The 21,004-nt window shown below is 42.6% G+C and overlaps 1 protein-coding gene across 1 annotated transcript in view; it reads right to left on the bottom strand.

Moving 5' to 3' along the window:
* Positions 1 to 1,218: 1,218 nt before the first annotated feature.
* LOC311147933 (6-phosphofructo-2-kinase/fructose-2,6-bisphosphatase 2-like) overlaps positions 1,219 to 21,004 on the bottom strand; it is a 31,280-nt gene continuing 11,494 nt past the window's right edge. The window contains exons 10-17 of the mRNA XM_084184781.1: positions 14,508 to 14,715; positions 13,681 to 13,827; positions 13,473 to 13,577; positions 13,259 to 13,388; positions 12,632 to 12,694; positions 12,462 to 12,526; positions 10,803 to 11,003; positions 1,219 to 3,253 (exon numbers count right to left, since the gene is read on the bottom strand). Of these exons, the coding sequence (XP_084040907.1) occupies positions 3,200 to 3,253; positions 10,803 to 11,003; positions 12,462 to 12,526; positions 12,632 to 12,694; positions 13,259 to 13,388; positions 13,473 to 13,577; positions 13,681 to 13,827; positions 14,508 to 14,715 (973 nt within the window). The 3' untranslated portion in view covers positions 1,219 to 3,199. The remainder of the gene's footprint in view (positions 3,254 to 10,802; positions 11,004 to 12,461; positions 12,527 to 12,631; positions 12,695 to 13,258; positions 13,389 to 13,472; positions 13,578 to 13,680; positions 13,828 to 14,507; positions 14,716 to 21,004) is intronic.

The following is a 21,004-nucleotide window of genomic DNA, read 5'->3' as shown; positions in this document are numbered from 1 at the left end:
GTTTGGGATCATTGTCATGCTGAAAGACCCAGCCACGTTTAATCTTCAATGCCCTTGCTGATGGAAGGAGGTTTTCACTCAAAATCTCACGATACATGGCCCCATTCATTCTTTCCTTTACACGGATCAGTCGTCCTGGTCCCTTTGCAGAAAAACAGCCCCAAAGCATGATGTTTCCACCCCCATGCTTCACAGTAGGTATGGTGTTCTTTGGATGCAACTCAGCATTCTTTGTCCTCCAAACACGACGAGTTGAGTTTTTACCAAAAAGTTCTATTTTGGTTTCATCTGACATTCTCCTAATCCTCTTCTGGATCATCCAAATGCACTCTAGCAAACTTCAGACGGGCCTGGACATGTACTGGCTTAAGCAGGGTGACACGTCTTGCACTGCAGGATTTGAGTCCCTGGCGGCGTAGTGTGTTACTGATGGTAGGCTTTGTTACTTTGGTCCCAGCTCTCTGCAGGTCATTCACTAGGTCCCCCTGTGTGGTTCTGGGATTTTTGCTCACCGTTCTTATGATCATTTTGACCCCACGGGGTGAGATCTTGCGTGGAGCCCCAGATCGAGGGAGATTATCAGTGGTCTTGTATGTCTTCCATTTCCTAATAATTGCTCCCACAGTTGATTTCTTCAAACCAAGCTGCTTACCTATTGCAGATTCAGTCTTCCCAGCCTGGTGCAGGTCTACAATTTTGTTTCTGGTGTCCTTTGACAGCTCTTTGGTCTTGGCCATAGTGGAGTTTGGAGTGTGACTGTTTGAGGTTGTGGACAGGTGTCTTTTATACTGATAACAAGTTCAAACAGGTGCCATTAATACAGGTAACGAGTGGAGGACAGAGGAGCCTCTTAAAGAAGAAGTTACAGGTCTGTGAGAGCCAGAAATCTTGCTTGTTTGTAGGTGACCAAATACTTATTTTCGACCATAATTTGCAAATAAATGCATTAAAAATCCTACAATGTGATTTTCTGGATTTTTTCCCTCAATTTGTCTGTCATAGTTGACGTGTACCTATGATGAAAATTACAGGCCTCTCATCTTTTTAAGTGGGAAAACTTGCACAATTGGTGGCTGACTAAATACTTTTTTTCCCCCACTGTATCATTTAGTATGTTGCAGTCTTACAGGCTACTGACTTCTGCCTACTTATATAATAACATCGTCTTGTAAGAGCCACAAAGTTATGTTACTAAACACAGGCACAAAGAAGCACTTTAGAGCAGCATTGAATTTAACATCTATCATTATGGCAGTAATAAACAAGATACACATGGTTGAACACAAATCAGTGAACTGTAAGTATGAAAGTACCTATCTTTCCTTACGCTGTGCTTTTTCAGAATGCAAAAAATCTCCAGATAACATCAGGAAAAGTGAAAACAACAAATGTCAGTATAGCACATTTAGGAATAAATATTCAAAAACTTTGATGGCATGGCATATTAACTGTAACTACAGTATTAACGTCAAAAAAATAATATTTGCACCTTAAATCATGTTGTTACCATTTTAGCTGAGGACGTGCAATGGAAACATCTATTATGCAAAGAAATGGGTATTTCATAACATGGCCATGAATATGTGACAGAATAGCAGAGTGAAGTGTGAACTCTATACACACATAGTAATGTAACTAACTAATAATATGAATCCCTCAGCCGAAAAGTTAAATCCTGTATGGTGGTCTTTTAGCATTTGCACTCTAACTGAGGAAACACAAGGCTGGTCAAGTATGAGAATGTTCAAAAGCGATGATATTCAACTATCCAATTAAAGAGGTACATATACTGAACACAAATATAAAACGCAACATGTAAAGTGTTGTTGGTCCCATGTTTCATGAGCCGAAATAAAACATCCTGGAAATGTTCCATACGCACAAAAAGCTTATTTCTCTCAAATTATGTGCCCAAATTTGTTTCCTGTTAATGAGCGTTTCTCATTTGCCAAGATAATCCATCCACCTGACGGGTGTGGCATATCAAGAAGCTGATTAAACAGCATGATCATTACACAGGTGCACCTTGTGCTGGGGACAATAAAAGGCCACTCTAAAATGTGCAGTTTTGTCACACAACACAATGCCACAGATGTCTCAAGTTTTGAGGGAGTGTGGAATTGGCATGCTGACTGCAGGAATGTCCACCAGAACGGTTGCCAGAGAATTTAATGTTAATTTCTGAGGACTAGTTTGGTCTGTAATAAAGCCCTTTTGTGGGGAAAAGCTCATACTGATTGGCTTGGCCTGGCTCCCAAGTGGGTGGCCCTATGCCCTCCCAGGCCCCCATGGCTGCGCCACTGCCCAGTCATGTGAAATCCATAGATTAGAGCCTAATGAATTTATTTCAATTGACTGATTTCCTTATATGAACTGTAACTCAGTAAAATCGTTGACATTTGTGCATGTTGCATTTATATTTTTGTTCAGCATATATTATTCACAAGACCTTAAGTAATTGTTTATAAACTACATCGTAGAATTAAAGGATAAGAATTTAAGGATAAGACAGTGTTTGTAGTCAGTGCTTTGTTTTTGATACATTTTTCAGTGTGGCAACCCTCACCATTAGTTACAGTGTAAATAAAATAAATTGTAATAGACAAATCACTAAATGACTAAAATCTACTGAGACAAATAACCTCAAGGATGTCGTCTATTCAACATTCCAAAGTTCTGTTCACAGTAAATTAAACGTTGAATGTTGATAAGTGTGTGTGCAAGGTCATGTTTGTCTCAAATCATATCGCTCTTCACCCACACACACCATCTATCTAACAGATTCAACAGAAATAGAACAGCTGTAGAACAAATTCTGGCCACTACAACAACGACATTCCGTAACTATTTGCTGCTAAGGTGGTGTGCTTGAACCACTGCTTGACAATAAAATTGGTAAGGCTGGCATGGTATGAAGCAAGCCTGAGCATTAGATGATTATTCACCCTGGAGTGGAGGGACTGGGTACAGACAGAGGGCACCTGGGTTCAAATTCTATTTGAAATCATTTCAAATAATTTAGCTGTGCTATATAGCGCTTGCCTGTTGCAATGGAACCAAAGTGCAAACACTACCCATCTGGCACTCCAGGCAGGCTAAAGCACACTCAAGGTATTTAAACATATTTTAAATAGTATTTGAACCCAGGTCTGATGACAGCGAGGATGAGGGGGAGTGGAGACACTCTTCTTGGTCCTCTTCAACTATGGACAGCATCTTCTGCGTCTCCTGGGCTGAAGCAGTTGAGAGACTCCTTTAAAAAGGCAGAAGGAGGGGGAAACAGAGTGTTACTTCACATGCAAAGCTGTGCCAAGGCCAAGTGCAGTCCTCACACAGTTTGTGTTGACTGGCCTCTGCTACACTTGCGTTCAGACAGGAGGGTGAGGTCAATCACAAGACACAGCTTACTCTGTTTTTATAAGTTGCTGTTTTTAGAAAATTATCAAATTTAATGAGGCAATGGGGAAACTAAAATTGCAGGAAAAAAGTAATCTTAACCCTAAAAGCACCAACAGGGGTAAATGTTGAGGTACTTCTGATCCTTCTGAAAATGTTAGGGCTTTGTCAAGCAACTAGTTACTGACAAAAAACTAAACAATTTACCATCATTTCTTTGTTAATAAGGAGGAATATAAAATCTATCTTCTGTATAATAGTGGTGCGCGGCTAAACTGAAAATGTGGACTCAATAGTAAACTTTGTGACAAAAGCACCAAATTTAGCACAGAAGTAGATGTATGTACCCTGAAAATACAGTGTATTCATACCCCTTGACATATTCCACATTTTGTTGTGTTACAGCCTGAATTCAAAATGGATGAAATCTATTTTTTTCCCTCACCCATTTTACACACACAATACCCCATAATGCCAAACAAAAAAAATGTTTTTAGACATTTTTGAATTTTATAGAAAAAATGAAATCCAGAAATATCTAATTTGCATTAGTATTCACACCCCTGAGTCAATACATGTTAGAATCACCTTTGGCAGTGATTACAGCTGAGTCTTTCTTGGTAAGTTTTGAAGCGCTTTCCACACCTAGATTGTGGAACATTTGCCCATTATTCTTTGCAAAATTCTTCAAGCATTGTCAAATTGGTTGTTGATCATTGCTAGACAACCATTTAAGTAGATTGAAGTCAAAACTGTAACTCGGCCACTCAGGAACATTCACTATCTTCTTGGTAAGCAACTCCAGTGTAGACTTGGCCTTGTGTTTTAGGTTATTGTCCTGCTGAAAGGTGAATTCATCTCCCGGTGTGAAAGCAGACTGAACCAGGTTTTCCTCTAGGATTTTGCCTATGCTTAGCTCCATTCCGTTTCTTTTTTACCCTGAAAAACCCAGTCTTTAATGATTACAAGCATACCCATAACATGATGCAGCCACCCCTATGCTTGAAAATATGGAGAGTGGTACTCAGTCATTTGTTATTGGACTTGCCCTAAACATAATACTTTGTATTCAGGCAAACATTTTTGAAGTATTACTTTAGTGCCTTGTTGCAAACAGGATATTTTTATTCTGTACAGGCTTCCTTCTTTTCACTCTGTCAAAAATCATGTTAAACACTATTATTGCACACAGAGCACATTTTTACTGCTGAACTTATTTAGGCTTGCCATAACAAAAGGGGTAGAATACTTATAGACTCAAGACATTTCAGCTTTTCATTTTTAATTAATTTGAAAGAAAAAAAAACATAATTCCACTTTGACATTATGGGGTATTGTGTGTAGGCCAGTAACCAAAATATATAATTTTATCAATTTTTAATTCAGGCTGTAACACAACAAAATGTGGAAAAAGTAAATGGGTGTGACTCTTTTCTGAAGGCACGCTATATAGATATGGACCCCAGATTTGGGCCCTGGGCGGCGTGGCAGCCATGTGAACTCAAAAAGAACTAAAATGTAAATACAGTATTTAGCTTCCATGCAATTAGAACTGCGTTGATAGTTCATAGCATTCCAAAGATACAGTGCATTGGGGAAGTATTCAGACCCATTGACTTTCTCCACATTGTTACGTTACAGCCTTATTCTAAAATGGATTAAAATGTTTCCCCCCCCCCCTCATCAATCTACACACAATACTCCATAATGACAAAGCAAAACAAGGTTTTTAGAATTTTTTGCAAATGTATAAAAAAAACAACTGAAATATCACATTTACATAAGTATTCAGACCCTTTACTCAGTACTTTGTTGAAGCACCTTTGGTAGCGATTACAGCGTCAAGTCTTCTTGGGTATGACGCTACAAGCTTGGCACACCTGTAAGGTAAGCTTGGCTTATATGGCTTATATACATAGTTTAAGCTTTGTCGAGTAAAGATTAAACTATGTATTTAAATTGTAGTTAGGTATTGTAGGTAGTTATCGTGGGTTGTTGTATGTAATGATTGTAGGTATTGTATTCGGCTGAGTCCGGTGAAGCACGAAGCTAGCTAACCCACTACCTGGACTAGCTAGCGGGTAGCTACTGGTAACTACTAGCAACTGTGGATAGTTGTTTCACGCCTGAGAGTGCCTGTAATTACGCCAGCTAGCTGCCTACAATAATTACATACAATAATGCCTACCATTCAGCTGTTTTTCTAACCTCATTGTCTGAAGCGTTAACGATAGGTAGTAAGTAGCTACTGTGCTCGAAATGTAGCTAGCTTGTTGCTACCTGGATAGCTACTAAACAATAGCTGGAACGACCTAGCGAACAGACGCGAACTGGCTGAGTCAATTCAGTGGCTAGCTTTGCACTTGGCTAGCTAACAGTAGCTGCTAGGGGTAAGTTATAACCTACATTTGTGTTTAGTTTTTTACATACTGGTAGCCAGAGTCGTTCAAGGGAATTCGGGACATGGGTGACTAGTTAACGTTAGCTTGGCTCGCTCTGTGTGTTCGTGCCGTGGGAGGATGGGTTTCTTCGCTGGCAGAAAGCAATGGCTAGCTAGTATGCTAACTATTCTAGCTAACTAACTGGCTGAATAAGTTGACGACGGACTCGCTCAAGCTGTCCGGACTAGCCCACAACGTTAGACACGGACACTAATGATCTGCTTGGCGTGTTGACACACTGGTGTTTTGTTGTGGCCAAGTATTGGTGCTAAACCGTGTTGTTGGAGTCCGTCATGCTAGTTGGCTGTGGCGTCATATGACTAGGTGCCCTGGACGGTTTTCACGGAAGAATACTGTACCAAGTTAGCTAGCTGAATAAACTAAGCTAGTCTATTCCTAGAAAACATTGAACCGCTGTAGTTTACAACAATTATAGTTTCTGAGGTGGAAGTTAGGAGAGTTATATTTGGGTGTTTCAGTGAAACGTAAGTGAGGGAGGCCCCGCTCTCTCGCTTTCCCAGATGTTTAGTTCATTTCATTCCGATCTTCTTTGCATTATTGTAGCCATTTTCTGTAGCCTGTCAACTATGCCTCTGTCTATCCCTGTTCTCTCCTCTCCGCACAGGCTATACAAACGCCTCACACCGCGTAGCTGCTGCCTCTCTAACCTGGTGGTCCCTGCACGCACGACCCACGTGGAGTTCCAGGTCTCCGGCAGCCTCTGGAACTGCCGTTCTGCGTTGAGTTCATCTCAGCCTATGCTACCCTCCAGTCCCTCGACTTCTTGGCGCTGACGGAAACATGGATTACCACTGAAAACACTGCTACTCCTACTGCTCTCTCCTCATCTGACCATGTGTTCTCGCATACCCCGAGAGCATCTGGTCAGCGGGGTGGTGGCACAGGAATCCTCATACATCCCAAGTGGACATTCTCAATTTTTCCCTGTCTATCTCCTCATTTGAATTCCATGCTGTCAGAGTCACTAGCCCTTTCAAGCTTAACATCCTTGTCATTTATCGCCCTCCAGGTTCCCTTGGAGAGTTCATCAATGAGCTTGACGCCTTGATAAGTTCCTTTCCTGAGGATCGCTCACCCCTCACAGTTCTGGGTGACTTCAACCTCCCTACGTCTACCTTTGACTCATTTCTCTCTGCCTCCTTCTTTCCACTCCTCTCCTCTTTTGACCTCACCCTCTCACCGTCCCCCCCTACTCACAAGGCAGGCAATACGCTTGACCTCATCTTTACTAGATGCTGTTCTTCTACTAATCTCACTGCAACTCCCCTCCATGTCTCCAACCACTACTTTGTATCCTTTTCTCTCTCGCTCTCCTCCAACACTACTCACTCTGCCCCTACTCAGATGGTAAAGCGCCGTCGCAACCTTCGCTCTCTCTCTCCCGCTACTCTCTCCTCTTCCATCCTATCATCTCTTCCCTCTGCTCAATCCTTCTCCCTCCAATCTCCTGATTATGCCTCCTCAACCCTCCTCTCCTCCCTTTCTGCATCCTTTGACTCTCTATGTCCCCTATCCTCCCGGCCGGCTCGGTCCTCCCCTCCTGCTCCGTGGCTTGACGACTCATTGCGAGCTCACAGAACAGGGCTCCGGGCAGCCGAGCGGAAATGGAGGAAAACTAGACTCCCTGCGGACCTGGCATCTTTTCACTCCCTCCTCTCTACATTTTCTTCATCTGTTTCTGCTGCTAAAGCCACTTTCTACCACTCTAAATTACAAGCATCTGCCTCTAACCCTAGGAAGCTCTTTGCCACCTTCTCTCCCCCCTCTCTGTGGATGACTTCGTCAACCATTTTGAAAAGAAGGTTGACGACATCCGATCCTCGTTAAGTCCAATGACACTGCTGGTCCTGCTCACACTGCCCTACCCTATGCTTTGACTTCTTTCTCCCTTCTCTCTCCAGATGAAATCTTGCGACTTGTGGCGGCCGGCCGCCCAACAACCTGCCCGCTTGACCCTATCCCCTCCTCTCTTCTCCAGACCATCTCTGGTGACCTTCTCCCTTACCTCACCTTGCTCATCAACTTATCCTTGACCGCTGGCTATGTCCCTTTCGTCTTCAAGAGAGCGAGAGTTGCACCCCTTCTCAAAAAACCAACACTTGTTCCCTCTGATGTCAACAACTACAGACCAGTATCCCTTCTTTCTTTTCTCTCCAAAACTCTTGAGCGTGCCGTCTTTAGCCAACTCTCTTGCTATCTCTCTCAGAATGACCTTCTTGATCCAAACCGGTCAGGTTTCAAGACTGGTCATTCAACTGAGACTGCTCTTCTCTGTGTCACGGAGGCTCTCCGCACTGCTAAAGCTAACTCTCTCTCCTCTGCTCTTGTCCTTCTAGACCTGTCTGCTGCCTTTGATACTGTGAACCATCAGATCCTCCTCTCCACCCTCTCCGAGTTGGGCATCTCCGGCGCGGCTCACTCTTGGATTGCGTCCTACCTGACCGGTCGCTCCTACCAAGTGGCGTGGCGAGAATCTGTCTCCGCACCACGTGCTCTCACCACTGGTGTCCCCCAGGGCTCAGTTCTAGGCCCTCTCCTATTCTCGCTATACACCAAGTCACTTGGCTCTGTCATATCCTCACATGGCCCCTTCCATCATTGCTACGCAGACGACACACAACTAATCTTCTCCTTTCCCCCTTCTGATAACCAGGTGGCGAATCTGGCAGACATATCAGTATGGATGACGGATCACCACCTCAAGCTGAACCCTGGCAAGACGGAGCTGCTCTTCCTCCCGGGGAAGGACTGCCCGTTCCATGATCTCGCCATCACGGTTGACAACTCCGTTGTGTCCTCCTCCCAGAGTGCGAAGAGCCTTGGCGTGACCCTGGACAACACCCTGTCGTTCTCCGCTAACATCAAGGCGGTGACCCGATCCTGCAGGTTCATGCTCTACAACATTCGGAGAGTACGACCCTGCCTTACACAGGAAGCGGCACAGGTCCTAATCCAGGCACTTGTCATAAACAAACTTTTCACTTTGTCATTATGGGGTATTGTGTGTAGATTGATGAGGAAAAACATTTACTTAATCCATTTTAGAATAAGGCTGTAACCAACGTAACAAAATGTGGAAAAATTCAAGGGGTCTGAATACTTTCCGAATGCACTGTAGAGTTAAAAGTCTGATAGCACCGGCGCCCAATTGGTGGCCATCTTAGCTCGTACCGCTATGTGAGGTTAGCTCAATCGCCAATTTCTTACCTTCCAGGTATCACAGAAACACAACACTTTTAATGAATAAAACAGACAAATGTTCATAACATGTGGTTATGGATGAAATTGATCAAAATATCGGTTCAAACGTCTATTTTGAAACATCAAACTTGACTTGGGTGGATTGTGTGGGACAGTCCCGCATTTTGGCCCTTTGTTCCACGTCCCCCAACCAAACAATCATGTCCCGAATTTTATCAACAAATTCAAATACCACTAATTTAGACAAAAAGGTTGATTTGTCCCGTATTTCAGTCAGACATTCCAACCTGTCTCTTACAGTCATGTTGCGCTTATGAAAAAATATATAAAATAAGGATGTGGTACTGGAGATGTTAAACACTTCTCCAATCGTTGCTGAGATCTCAAATTCTGCACAGCGCAAGATGAGACATAGGCCTACTGTCAACCGAACACATTTCTCAAATCCTTTCTGGTCAACATCCGAGCTAAACTTAGAGAGGACAGGTGCCTAACTACTTACTTTTGTATTTCATCGTCAGAAGCACTCTTTTTGTAAGTAAATAGCCGTATTAGACTGAAATATACAAGGTCATTTTATCTAACTTGTGAGGCTCTCCATGCTCATTAGTTGCTCATTTAACATATTTGCTGGTACTTCACTCAATCAGTTTTAAAAGTCTGCCTTCCTAACTGTTTTACATTCCCTGAGACCAACCAGAAAGGTTTCCTTGGCCGAATTTACCCAGATTTTCATAAAACAGCCATATACTGTCCTTGTCGATCAGTCTATCAGTGTTTTGTTACTTGTCATGTTATGTGTTTTTTGGGGAACCCAGGAAGAGTAGCTGCTGCTTCTGCAAAAGCTAATGGGGATCCAAATATGGGTATTCAGATATGGCCAGTGTCTTGGAAGATCACATAATGATTGATTAGTATTCTACATAACATAACCAAATATAATAGCATAGTATAAATGTTACTGTTTTAGGATGGTTAGCTGAATAGACAAAAAAAATAATCTAATGCAGATAAAATACAAACGTGCGCGCCACTACGCAGAATTTGCTTGTATTGAAACTAAATACAGGAAAGCTATATAGTTTGTTAACACCATCTTCTCTAATTTGCTCACAAAAAAGTAATTGAAGATCAAATGATTGGCATGCAGGTGCAGTTTGGACGTTTCATCTGTAAAATGTGAAGAATGCTGCCAACATTTTGTACTCATGTAGGCTACACTGTCCCGCGAATTCATCCTGTTGTCCCGCATTTGGGTATTTTAAAATGTGGTCACCCTAAACTTTACAAAAAATCTGGTTATTTGGGGGAATTTAAATGTTTTACTGCTTGACAGACAGTGTCTCTTTGCAATCATTACCAATTTGAGGTCAATAATAATAACCCCCATTGGCGCTTTTAAGCAAAAAAATATGTTGGTGCTTTTAGGGTTACAAGGTAGAGTCAGTGACACACATAGTAAACAGCAGAATCGGGTCGATTCCGCAACAGCTAAAACTGTGAAGCGTGAGGCAAACCGGTTTTGGTCCTGGAGCGATCACCTTGCAGCAGCGTGAAGCGCACCCGTGCACACACGCAGATAATCTGAGTACATCGTCTTGCATTGTGCTTACCTGCAATATCTGTGGTTCATCCTACTGCTCGTGGCAACGTCATTTCACTGAGTCTCAGTTTAAGGACATAAGTAACATCATAAACATATTTAAAGAGAGAGAGACATTCATACAGAAAGACAACACTAACTTGGCTTTGTGCAAACTCTGCTCCCTCAGGGTCCTCGAAGGACTGCATGCTGGGTAGAAAGGGGGCCAGGGGGCGTCGAGATTGAGGTGGGTTGCCAGCGCTGTAGAGGCGCGGTCGCTTCACCTGGTCGTGACTGGACAGCGGGGTGAAACTGTTCCTTCGGAGGAATGTGGTGGGATCGACGTCATTACGGACTTTCGCCTGGTTAGAGAGGATGGAGGAAAGAGAAGGAGAATCTGAATCTGAGAGAAATAAATTGTGTTTCACTGTGTGTGTGTATGTGTGTGTCTTGCTTGCTACACTTCTTGTGAAAACAATCCTGCTGGAACAAACAGAAGATTGAAGGCGCTGTTGCGGTTCCTTTCCCAGACATGTTATTCTTCCTCCATTTAACAGGGCTATGCTCAGGAAAAGGCAGTGTGGTCATGTTTATGAGTGTGACGTCCACACCACCAGGGACATCTGGTTAACACACTGAGACACTGTGGTCTGTTCACACCAGAACTACAGTGCCTTCAGAAAGTATTCATACCCCTTGACTTATTCCACATTTTGTTGTCTTACAGCCGGAATTCAAAATGGATTAAATATATGTTTTCTCTCACCAATCTACACACAAAACCCCATAATGACAAAGTGAAAATATGTTTTTAGACATTTTTAGCAAATTTATAGAAAATTAAATACAGAAATATCTCATTTACATAAGTATTCACACCCGAGTCAATACTTTGTCGAAGCACCTTTGGCAGCGATTACAGCTGTAAGTCTTTCTGGTTAAGTCTGTAAGAGCTTTCCACACCTGGATTGTGCAACATTTGCCCATTTTTCTTTTCAAAACTCTTTAAGCTCTGTCAAATTGGTTGTTGATCATTGCTAGACAACCATTTTCAGATCTTGCTATAGATTTTCAAGTAGATTTAAGTCAAAACTGTAACTTGGCCACTCAGGAACATTCACAGTTTTTTTGGTAAGCAGCTCCAGTGTAGATGTTTTAGGTTATTGTCCTGCTGAAAGGTGAAATCATCTCCCAGTTTCTGGTGGAAAGCGCACTAAACCAGGTTTTCCTCTAGGATTTTGCCTGTGCTTAGCTCCATTCCGTTTCTTTTTTTTTTTATCCTGAAACTCTCCAGTCCTTAATGATTACAAGCATACCCATAACATGATGCAGCCACCACTACGCTTGAAAATATGGAGAGTGGTACTCAGTAATTTGTTTTTGGATTTGCCCCAAACATAACACGTTGTATTCAGGACAAGGAGTGAATTGCTTTGCTACATTTTTTGCAGTATTACTTTAGTGCCTTGTTGCAAACAGGATTCATGTTTAGGAATATTTGTATTCTGTACAGGCTTCGTTCTTTTCACTCTGTCAATTAGGTTAGGATTGTGGAGTACCTACTATGTTGTTGATCCACCATAATTTTTAGAGCCAAGAAAGTTACCATTGGCCTCATGGTGAAATCCCTGAGCGGTTTCCTTCCCCTCCGGCAACTGAGTTAGGAAGGAAGCCTGTATCTTTGTAGTGATTGAGTGTATTGATAAACCATCCAAAGTGTAATTATTAACTTCACCATGCTCAAAGGGATATTCAATGATACAGGAAATAAACCTACACACAGTAGATTGAATAGAGATATGACAAGGAGAGCAACTCACTAATGGCCTATCCCGGTGAGTGTTCACAGCCTTCACTTTCAGGTCAAACATGTCCACTTTACAACCTGGCCGAGAGATGGAGAGAATAACAGTCAATGTTAACCTGAGAGCGGGAGGAGAGAGAAATATGTTGTGTCTGAGACAGGGTAGTCTTGGATGAGATATCCTACCATAAGCCACAGGGGTGAGCTTTAGAACCGTGTGGAGGGGACACTTCAAGAAGGGCAGGTCATCTGTGCCAACAGAAACAAAAATGACACAATGACTTCACTTGGAACATTACACGTGAGATCTATGAATCATCTCAAGAAAACTCAATCTTATGCAGTTAAATGACACACAACACAGTTAATGATACATATTTATTTTTCAGGGATTATATTTAGATTAGATTATATCTTTACTCAATAGATTGCATTACTTCCCTTTCATGACATCTGGGATCGGGCAGTGACAGCCAGAAGTGCCCACTTCCCAGTCACAGTGTGGGCGAGCTGTGGCAGACTGTGGCTTTACTAGCCTTTAAAATGCTATTTTAGGCACAAACCACTTTTGCTCCTGACTTGGCAGACCTTTTAAGAGGGCAATGTGACATTGTTTAGCCTCAACTTTTATTTCTGTCCCGTTTCATCCAGGATGAACATGAGCAAGTGTTTTTCTACTCAAAATAAGCATAAGTAAGCTAAGAGGTGTGTGTTTGTATCCTAGCCAAAGTAAATGAGTTTCCTAACACAGGGCTGTGTGTCCATCTGTGCATCTCCATATCTATTTATAGAAGTGAATTTGTGTGTTTGTACCTGCACTCTTATCCAGGAAGTAAGCAAGCAGGCATCGCATGACAGCCTGGTGGCAGATGACCAGCACGTTGCCTTGTCTCTCCAGCTCCATGATGACCGGCTCTAACCTCTGCACTAGGTCCTGGTAGGACTATGGAGAGAGGAGAGGGACAAACTGAGCTCAATGATTCAGATGAATAGGCCAGATCTCTGTAGAGAAGAAAGGAAGAATTACCTCTCCTCCTGGGTAGCGGTAGTGGTACTTGTCCTGGTCTCTCAGGGAAAACTCCTCAGGGTAGGTTTCCTCAATTAACTCATAGGTCATCTCCTCACACACACCCTGAGAGACACAGAAATATGTCATTTTAAAAGACAATCATTATTTAACAATGTAACCACTACCATGTTTTGTCTATGGGTCACTAGTGCACTGTGGTACTGACGGCATCAATCTCGTTGAGTATCTTCCACTGCTCGTAGGGCACCCCGAGCTCCTCAGCAGTCTGGATGGTCCGCCTCAGCTGGCTGGTCCACACCTTTAGGTCTGACAGACCATGCTCCTCCACAAAACCCTTTAGCGCTCCAGCAAACTGAGAGAGGATTAGAATAGACATAGTAGGTTTAATGGTTTAATTGTGTATGTAAGAGAGAGATGATGTCATACAGTGATTAAGTGATTTAAGAACACCTTCCTAATATTGCACCCCCTTTTGCTTCAGAATAGCCTCAATTTGTCGGGGCATGGACTCTTTAAGGTGTCGAAAGCGTTCCACAGGGATGCTGGCCCATGTTGACTCCAATGCTTCCCACAAGTTGGCTGGATGTCCTTTGGGTGGTGGACCATTCTTGATACACACGGGAAACTGTTGAGTGTGAGAAACCCAGCAGCGCTGCAGTTCTTGAAACAAACCAGTGTGCCTGGCACCTTCTACCATACCCCGTTCAAAGGCACTTAAGTATTTTGTCTTGCCCATTCACCCTCTGAATGGCACACATACACAATCCATGTCTCAATTGTCTCAAGGCTTAAAAATACTTATTTAACCTGCCTCCTCCCCTTCATCTACATTGATCAAAGTGGATTTAACAGGTGACATCAATAAGGGATCATAGCTTTCACCTAGATTCACCTGGTCAGTCTGTCATGGAAAGAGCAGATGTTCTTAATGTTTTGTACACTCAGTGTACATAGAATACAGAGCAACATAGCAAGAGGTTGTGCAATGGTACTGTACTTGTATTGATATACTTAAAAGGAGAAGTCGGGTACCTTTTTCCCTTGAACAGACAGCATTGCGTCGCCCCCGATGCGTCCCTCCACGTTGTGGTCGCTCTCTCCGTGTCGACACAGGTAGAGGGAGTGAGAGTGCACGTGGATGTTCATGAGGTAGTACACGATCTTGCTCTGGATGTAGTCCTGCACCCTGTTGACCAGGAAGCTCCGGCCCACGTTGATGACCTGGATGAAGGACAGGTCCCTAGGGGTCAGAGGTTAGAATGGAGGTCAAGATAGAATTTATCAGTGACCTTATAGCATCTTGATCCCAAGCAGACTGATCGCTAATGATGCTAATCATGAAGATTTACTCATCAGTAAAATTAATTCTCAATAGTTGGGAGAAATCAGAGAAATTGAGACATACGAACTTCCAATAAAATTATACTGAACAAAAATATAAAATGCAACATGTAAAGTGTTAGTCCCATGTTTCATGAGCTGAAATAAGATCCCAGAAAATGTCCATACCGCACAAAAAGCTTATTTCTCGCAAATTATGTGCACAAATTTGTTTACATCCCTGTTAGCGAGCATTTCTCCTTTGCCAAGATAATCCATCCACCTGACAGGTGTGGCATGTCAAGAAGCTGATTAAACAGCATGATCATTACACAGGTGCACCTTGTGCTGGGGAAAATAAAAGGCCACTCTAACATGTGCAGTTTTGTCACACAACGCCACATCTCAAGTTGAGACATGTGGCATTGATGACTACAGGAATGTCCACCTTAGCTGTTGCCAGATAATTTAATGTAAATTTTTCTACAATAAGCTGCCTCAAACATCGTTTTAGAGAATTTGGCAGTACGTCCAACCAGCCTCACAACCACGTGTAAACACGCCAGCCCAGGACCTCCACATCCAGCTTCTTCATCGGAGGGATCGTCTGAGACCAGCCACCCGGAAAGCTGATGAAACTGTGGGTTTGCACAACCGAAGAATTTCTACACAAACTGTCAGAAACCGTCTCATGGAAGCTCATCTGCGTGCTTGTCATCCTCACCAGAGTATTAACCTGACTGCAGTTCGGCATCGTAACCAAATGCTCACGTTCGATGGCCACTGGCACGCTGGAGAAGTGTGCTCTTCAGGGATGAATCCTGGTTTCAACTGTACCAGGCAGATGGCAGACAGCGTGTATCGCACCATTATTTTGCTGCTTTTACTGTCAGGAAATGTGCAATTTAACCCAGGTCCTGACATTTCTATTTCTGCACATAAATGTAAGAAGTCTTCTTCCGAAACATGATTTTGTGAATATTTGGATAAAAACAGCAGACCCAGATGTATTTATGCTTTCTGAAACCTGGCTCAAAAAAATCTATCACTGACAAAAACATTGGCATTGATGGTTACAATGTTTTCCGGTCAGATTGCAAATCTATATACAGTGAGGGAAAAAAGTATTTGATCCCCTGCTGATTTTGTACGTTTGCCCACTGACAAAGAAATGATCAGTCTATAATTTTAATGGTAGGTTAATTTGAACAGTGAGAGACAGAATAACAACAACAAAATCCAGAAAAACGCATGTCAAAAATGTTATAAATTGATTTGCATTTTAATGAGGGAAATAAGTATTTGACCCCTTCTCAATCAGAAAGATTTCTGGCTCACAGGTGTCTTTTATACAGGTAACGAGCTGAGATTAGGAGCACACTCTTAAAGGGAGTGCTCCTAATCTCAGCTTGTTACCTGTATAAAAAGACACCTGTCCACAGAAGCAACCAATCAATCAGATTCCCAACTCTCCACCATGGCCAAGACCAAAGAGCTCTCCAAGGATGTCAGGGACAAGATTGTAGACCTACACACGGCTGGAATGGGCTACAAGACCATCGCCAAGCAGCTTGGTGAGAAGGTGACAACAGTTGGTGCGATTATTCGCAAATGGAAGAAACACAAAAGAACGGTCAATCTCCCTCGGCCTGGGGTTCCACGCAAGATCTCACCTCGTGGAGTTGCAATGATCATGAGAACGGTGAGGAATCAGCCCAGAACTACACGGGAGGATCTTGTCAACGATCTCAAGGCAGCTGGTACCATAGTCACCAAGAAAACAATTGGTAACACACAACGCCGTGAAGGACTGAAATCCTGCAGCGCCCGCAAGGTACCCCTGCTCAAGAAAGCACATATACAGGCCTGTCTGAAGTTTGCCAATGAACATCTGAATGATTCAGAGGAGAACTGGGTGAAAGTGTTGTGGTCACACGGCCAAGGCAACAAAGGAGTGGCTCAAGAAGAAGCACATTAAAGGTCCTGGAGTGGCCTAGCCAGTCTCCAGACCTTAATCCCATAGAAAATCTGTGGAGGGAGCTGAAGGTTTGAGTTGCCAAACGTCAGTCTCGAAACCTTAATGACTTGGAGAAGATCTGCAAAGAGGAGTGGGACAAAATCCCTCCTGAGATGTGTGCAAACCTGGTGGCCAACTACAAGAAACGTCTGACCTCTGTGATTGCCAACAAGGGTTTTGCCACCAAGTACTAAGTCATGTTTTGCAGAGGGGTCAAATACTTATTTCCCTCATTAAAATGCAAATCAATTAAAAACATTTTTGACATGCGTTTTTCTGGATTTTGTTGTTGTTATTCTGTCTCTCACTGTTCAAATAAACCTACCATTAAAATTATAGACTGATCATGTCTTTGTCAGTGAGCAGATGTACAAAATCAGCAAGGGATCAAATACTTTTTTCCCTCACTGTACACATAAAATACACGTTTTCTGCGACCATTCTGACTTTTTTTTACCAAACCCAAGCAATTTGAATATCTAGCTTTGAATTTAAATCCTAGTGCATCCTTAAATCTTGTTCGCCTATTACCCCCATCTGCTATTGCTGGCTCTCTGGATTGTATTTTAGAATTATTATCACAGAATGTCAAATCTGAATTTGTGCTAATAGGTGACCTGAACCTAGACTGGTGGACATCCAACTCTGATCAACTCAAGAATCTATGCAATACCTATAATCTTACGGAGATTGTTAATGTAACCAGATTGAATGCTTATATCCGAGTTATCTATTCTGGCTAAGGATCCTGGGACTAAACACCTCCCTCTGCAACTGGATCTTGGACTTCCTGACGGGCCACCCCCAGGTGGTAAGGGTAGGTAACAACACATCTGCCACGCTGATCCTCAACACAGGGGCCCCTCAGGAGTTTGTGCTCAGTCCCGTCCTGTATTCCCTGTTTACCCATGACTGCATGGCCAGGCACGACTCCAACACCATCATTAAGTTTGCCGACGACACAACAGTGGTAGGCCTGATCACCGACAACGATGAGACAGCCTATAGGGAGGAGGTCAGAGACCTGGCCATGTGGTGCCAGGATAACAACCTCTCCCTCAACGTGACCAAGACAAAGAAGATGATTGTGGACTACAGGAGGGCAGGGGGCTGTAGTGGAGTAGGTTGAGAGCTTCAAGTTCCTTGGTGTCCACATCACCAACAAACTATCATGGTCCAAACACACCAAGACAGTCGTGAAGGGGGCACGACAAAGCCTATACCCCCTCAGGAGACTGAAAAGATTTGGCATGGGTCCTCAGATCCTCAAAAAGTTCTACAGCTGCACCATCGAGAGCATCCTGACTGGTTGCATCACCGCCTGGTATGGCAACTGCTCGGCCTCTGACCGCAAGGCACTACAGAGGGTAGTGCGTACGGCCCAGTACATCACTGGGGCCAAGCTTCCTGCCATCCAGGACCTCTATACCAGGTGGTGTCAGAGGAAGGCCCTCAAAATTGTCAAAGACTCCAGCCACCTTAGTCATAGACTGTTCTTTCTGCTACCGCACGGCAAGTGTTACCGGAGCGCCAAGTCTAGGTCAAAAAAGCTTCTCAACAACTTCTACCCCCAAGCAATAAGACTCCTGAACAGCTAATCATGGCTACCCGGACTATTTGCACTGTCCCACCCCCACCCCATATTTTTACGCTGCTGCTACTCTGTTAATTATTTATGCATAGTCACTTTAACTCTACCCACATGTACATATTACCTCAACTAGCCGGTACTACTGTTATTTTATTTTACTTCTGCTCTTTCTTTCTCAACACTTTTTTGTTGTGGTTGTTTTATTTTACTTCTTTATTAAAAATAAATGCATTGTTGGTTAAGGGATGTAAGTAAGCATTTCACGGTAATGTCTACACCTGTTGTATTCGGCGCATGTGGCAAATAAAAATGGATTTGATTTGATTTGGCAAAGGTCCCTATTCAATAAGTGCCTCTGCTTGACAACTCTTCGCTCCAAAAGATTGGCGGCTTCGTGGGCGTAGGCGTGAACCTATTCAAGTAAGTAAGTAAATACATGCACATTATTTATTTTTACAATTCTATGTAATATTAGCTAGCTAGCTACAGCAGGCTAATGTGTGTAGGCTAATGAGCTGCTTGTTAGCTAGCCACCTAACTAGCTAGCCAGCCAACTTTACATACTACAGCTAGTTAACATTAGCTCATTATCTTGATGTAGGCCTATTTATCATTGTAAATTAAAAACCTCATGCTCCAAATGCATTGGTAGATAACAGCAATGGAAGAGGGTGAGAGGATTTTCTGCAAAAGCTGTCAGAAAAGGGAGTAGCTGCACTAGCTAGATTGGGCAGGTTGTGGGATGACATTATGCAAATATTCTCCAGTTTTAGTCCCTAGAGAGGAAAACTATGAAGACCGACAGAGAGATGATAGTCAGGGCTGTCTTTCTTTGTGATGTCTGTTCTCAGATATGGAGAGCGGCGAAAGCCTGTCTGCAGATGAAGAAGTCCCAGTGAATGTCCCAAGAGACAGCTGGCACATTCTTGTATGCCATGGGTTGTATGTATGCTTATGTTAGCAAATGTTGTATATAACAATACAGTTAAAAGTCACACACAATGTAGGCTACAAACGTATTAGAGCTGTAGCAGGCAAATCCTTCTCCTTGAGGTATGCTGGGTGTGCAGGCTTCTGTTCCAGCTCAGCACTAACACACCTGATTCAACTTATCAAACCTAATGAGATGATAATGTGTATTATTGCTGGGCTGGAATAGAAGCCTGCTCACCCAGTAGATCAGGGAGTGGAGCAAGGTTGGCCACCTCTGGTATGGATTTTTTTGTTCACCTGAAATTATGCTTTAGTAATAATAGCCTACTTACTAAGATGTCTATCATTTACAAACAAGTTCGATTATTTGTACATTTTGAAAATATATTTTCATTCATTCAATGTTGATTCATTGAAGTGAAGTGTTTAAACTTGTTTTAATTGTTAACTTAAAAACATTATTCAAGATGAACTAATGCCAATGTTCTTTCATCACAGATCACAATTCTGCAATAAAAAAATGTGTCTGTGTTTCTGTTTTGCTTTCTCAAATGAACATTACTTTCTATGTCCAGTTGTGAGCTCTCCAATTTAAAATGACACCAGTAGATAATGTATATGAGGCTAACCATAAGCCAGATTTTCTACATGATTTTTCTGACATGAAATTGTTTAGTGCAAATCCAACCCTTGTATTCTAGGTACAGTACTGTACATGAAAATAAGGAGCTGGCAATTTGTAGGCTAATAAAAATGTATCAAAAATGAAAATAATGTGGCGTGGGGAGCGTTGTAATTCTACCTCGTTTATTTGCTGAGAATGTATCTGAAGGTCAATGGCATGGAGGAGGATTGCAGAGATGTTGGTGTTGGTGGGTAAAGAGTGACTTGTAAGTCAAAGCCACAATTTCCTTTACCCAAAGTACCCATGTAGGCCTATGTATTTTACAGGAAGTGAGCTATCATCAATGTCATGACACAAGTATAATGAAAGTGCCATAAACTATAATATATGAGAATCATAATGTTAAGATACCATAATCCAATTGGTAGCACAACACATGGGAAATTCATGCTTAGTGTATCATTTACAATGTTATAATGCGCGTCACTGGCAATTCCTATCCCTTGGTGGGCAAATGTCACAATTTAATTTACTCACATTTACAAATGGTGGCTTTGATCACAGTTCTGAGGTTTAGGTTGCTTAATGTTCATAGCTAGCTAGCAGCGCAAGCAAACATTGTTGTGCAAATCTCTCTTCACCCACAATCAAGCTCTGCAATCCTCCTCCGTGCCATTGACCTTATGATTTTGTCTCTGTATTCTAGCAAAGCAAAATCATATAGAATTGGAAAACCAAACACTGCGATGATTTTTTGTTCGTGCTTGCCCGGAACAAATTACAGGCTTTATGATGCTTCATGAACAGAATATTTTAAAGCAAACATGTGCTCCTCACATGATTGGTTAACGGCAGCGGTGGCTGCGTGGAATTTGTATAAAGTAGAGCTGAACTTTTTCTAATCGCTCCGCTAGCAGGGTTCACGCCGCTCACCTTACCACAATGCACCATTGCTCCGCGTGCTCCCGCTGAAAATGAATGGAGGCAGAACTTCATCTGGTGAATTCAGAAGTGGTGGAAACCCTACGTAAGGCCTACCTCCA

This window comes from Coregonus lavaretus (assembly GCF_964263955.1).
Source record: "Coregonus lavaretus genome assembly, chromosome: 20".
NCBI classification, from domain to species: Eukaryota; Metazoa; Chordata; class Actinopteri; order Salmoniformes; family Salmonidae; genus Coregonus; species Coregonus lavaretus.
The sequence above is the reverse complement of the archived record's forward strand: the minus strand, read 5'-3'. Positions and strand labels throughout refer to the sequence as shown.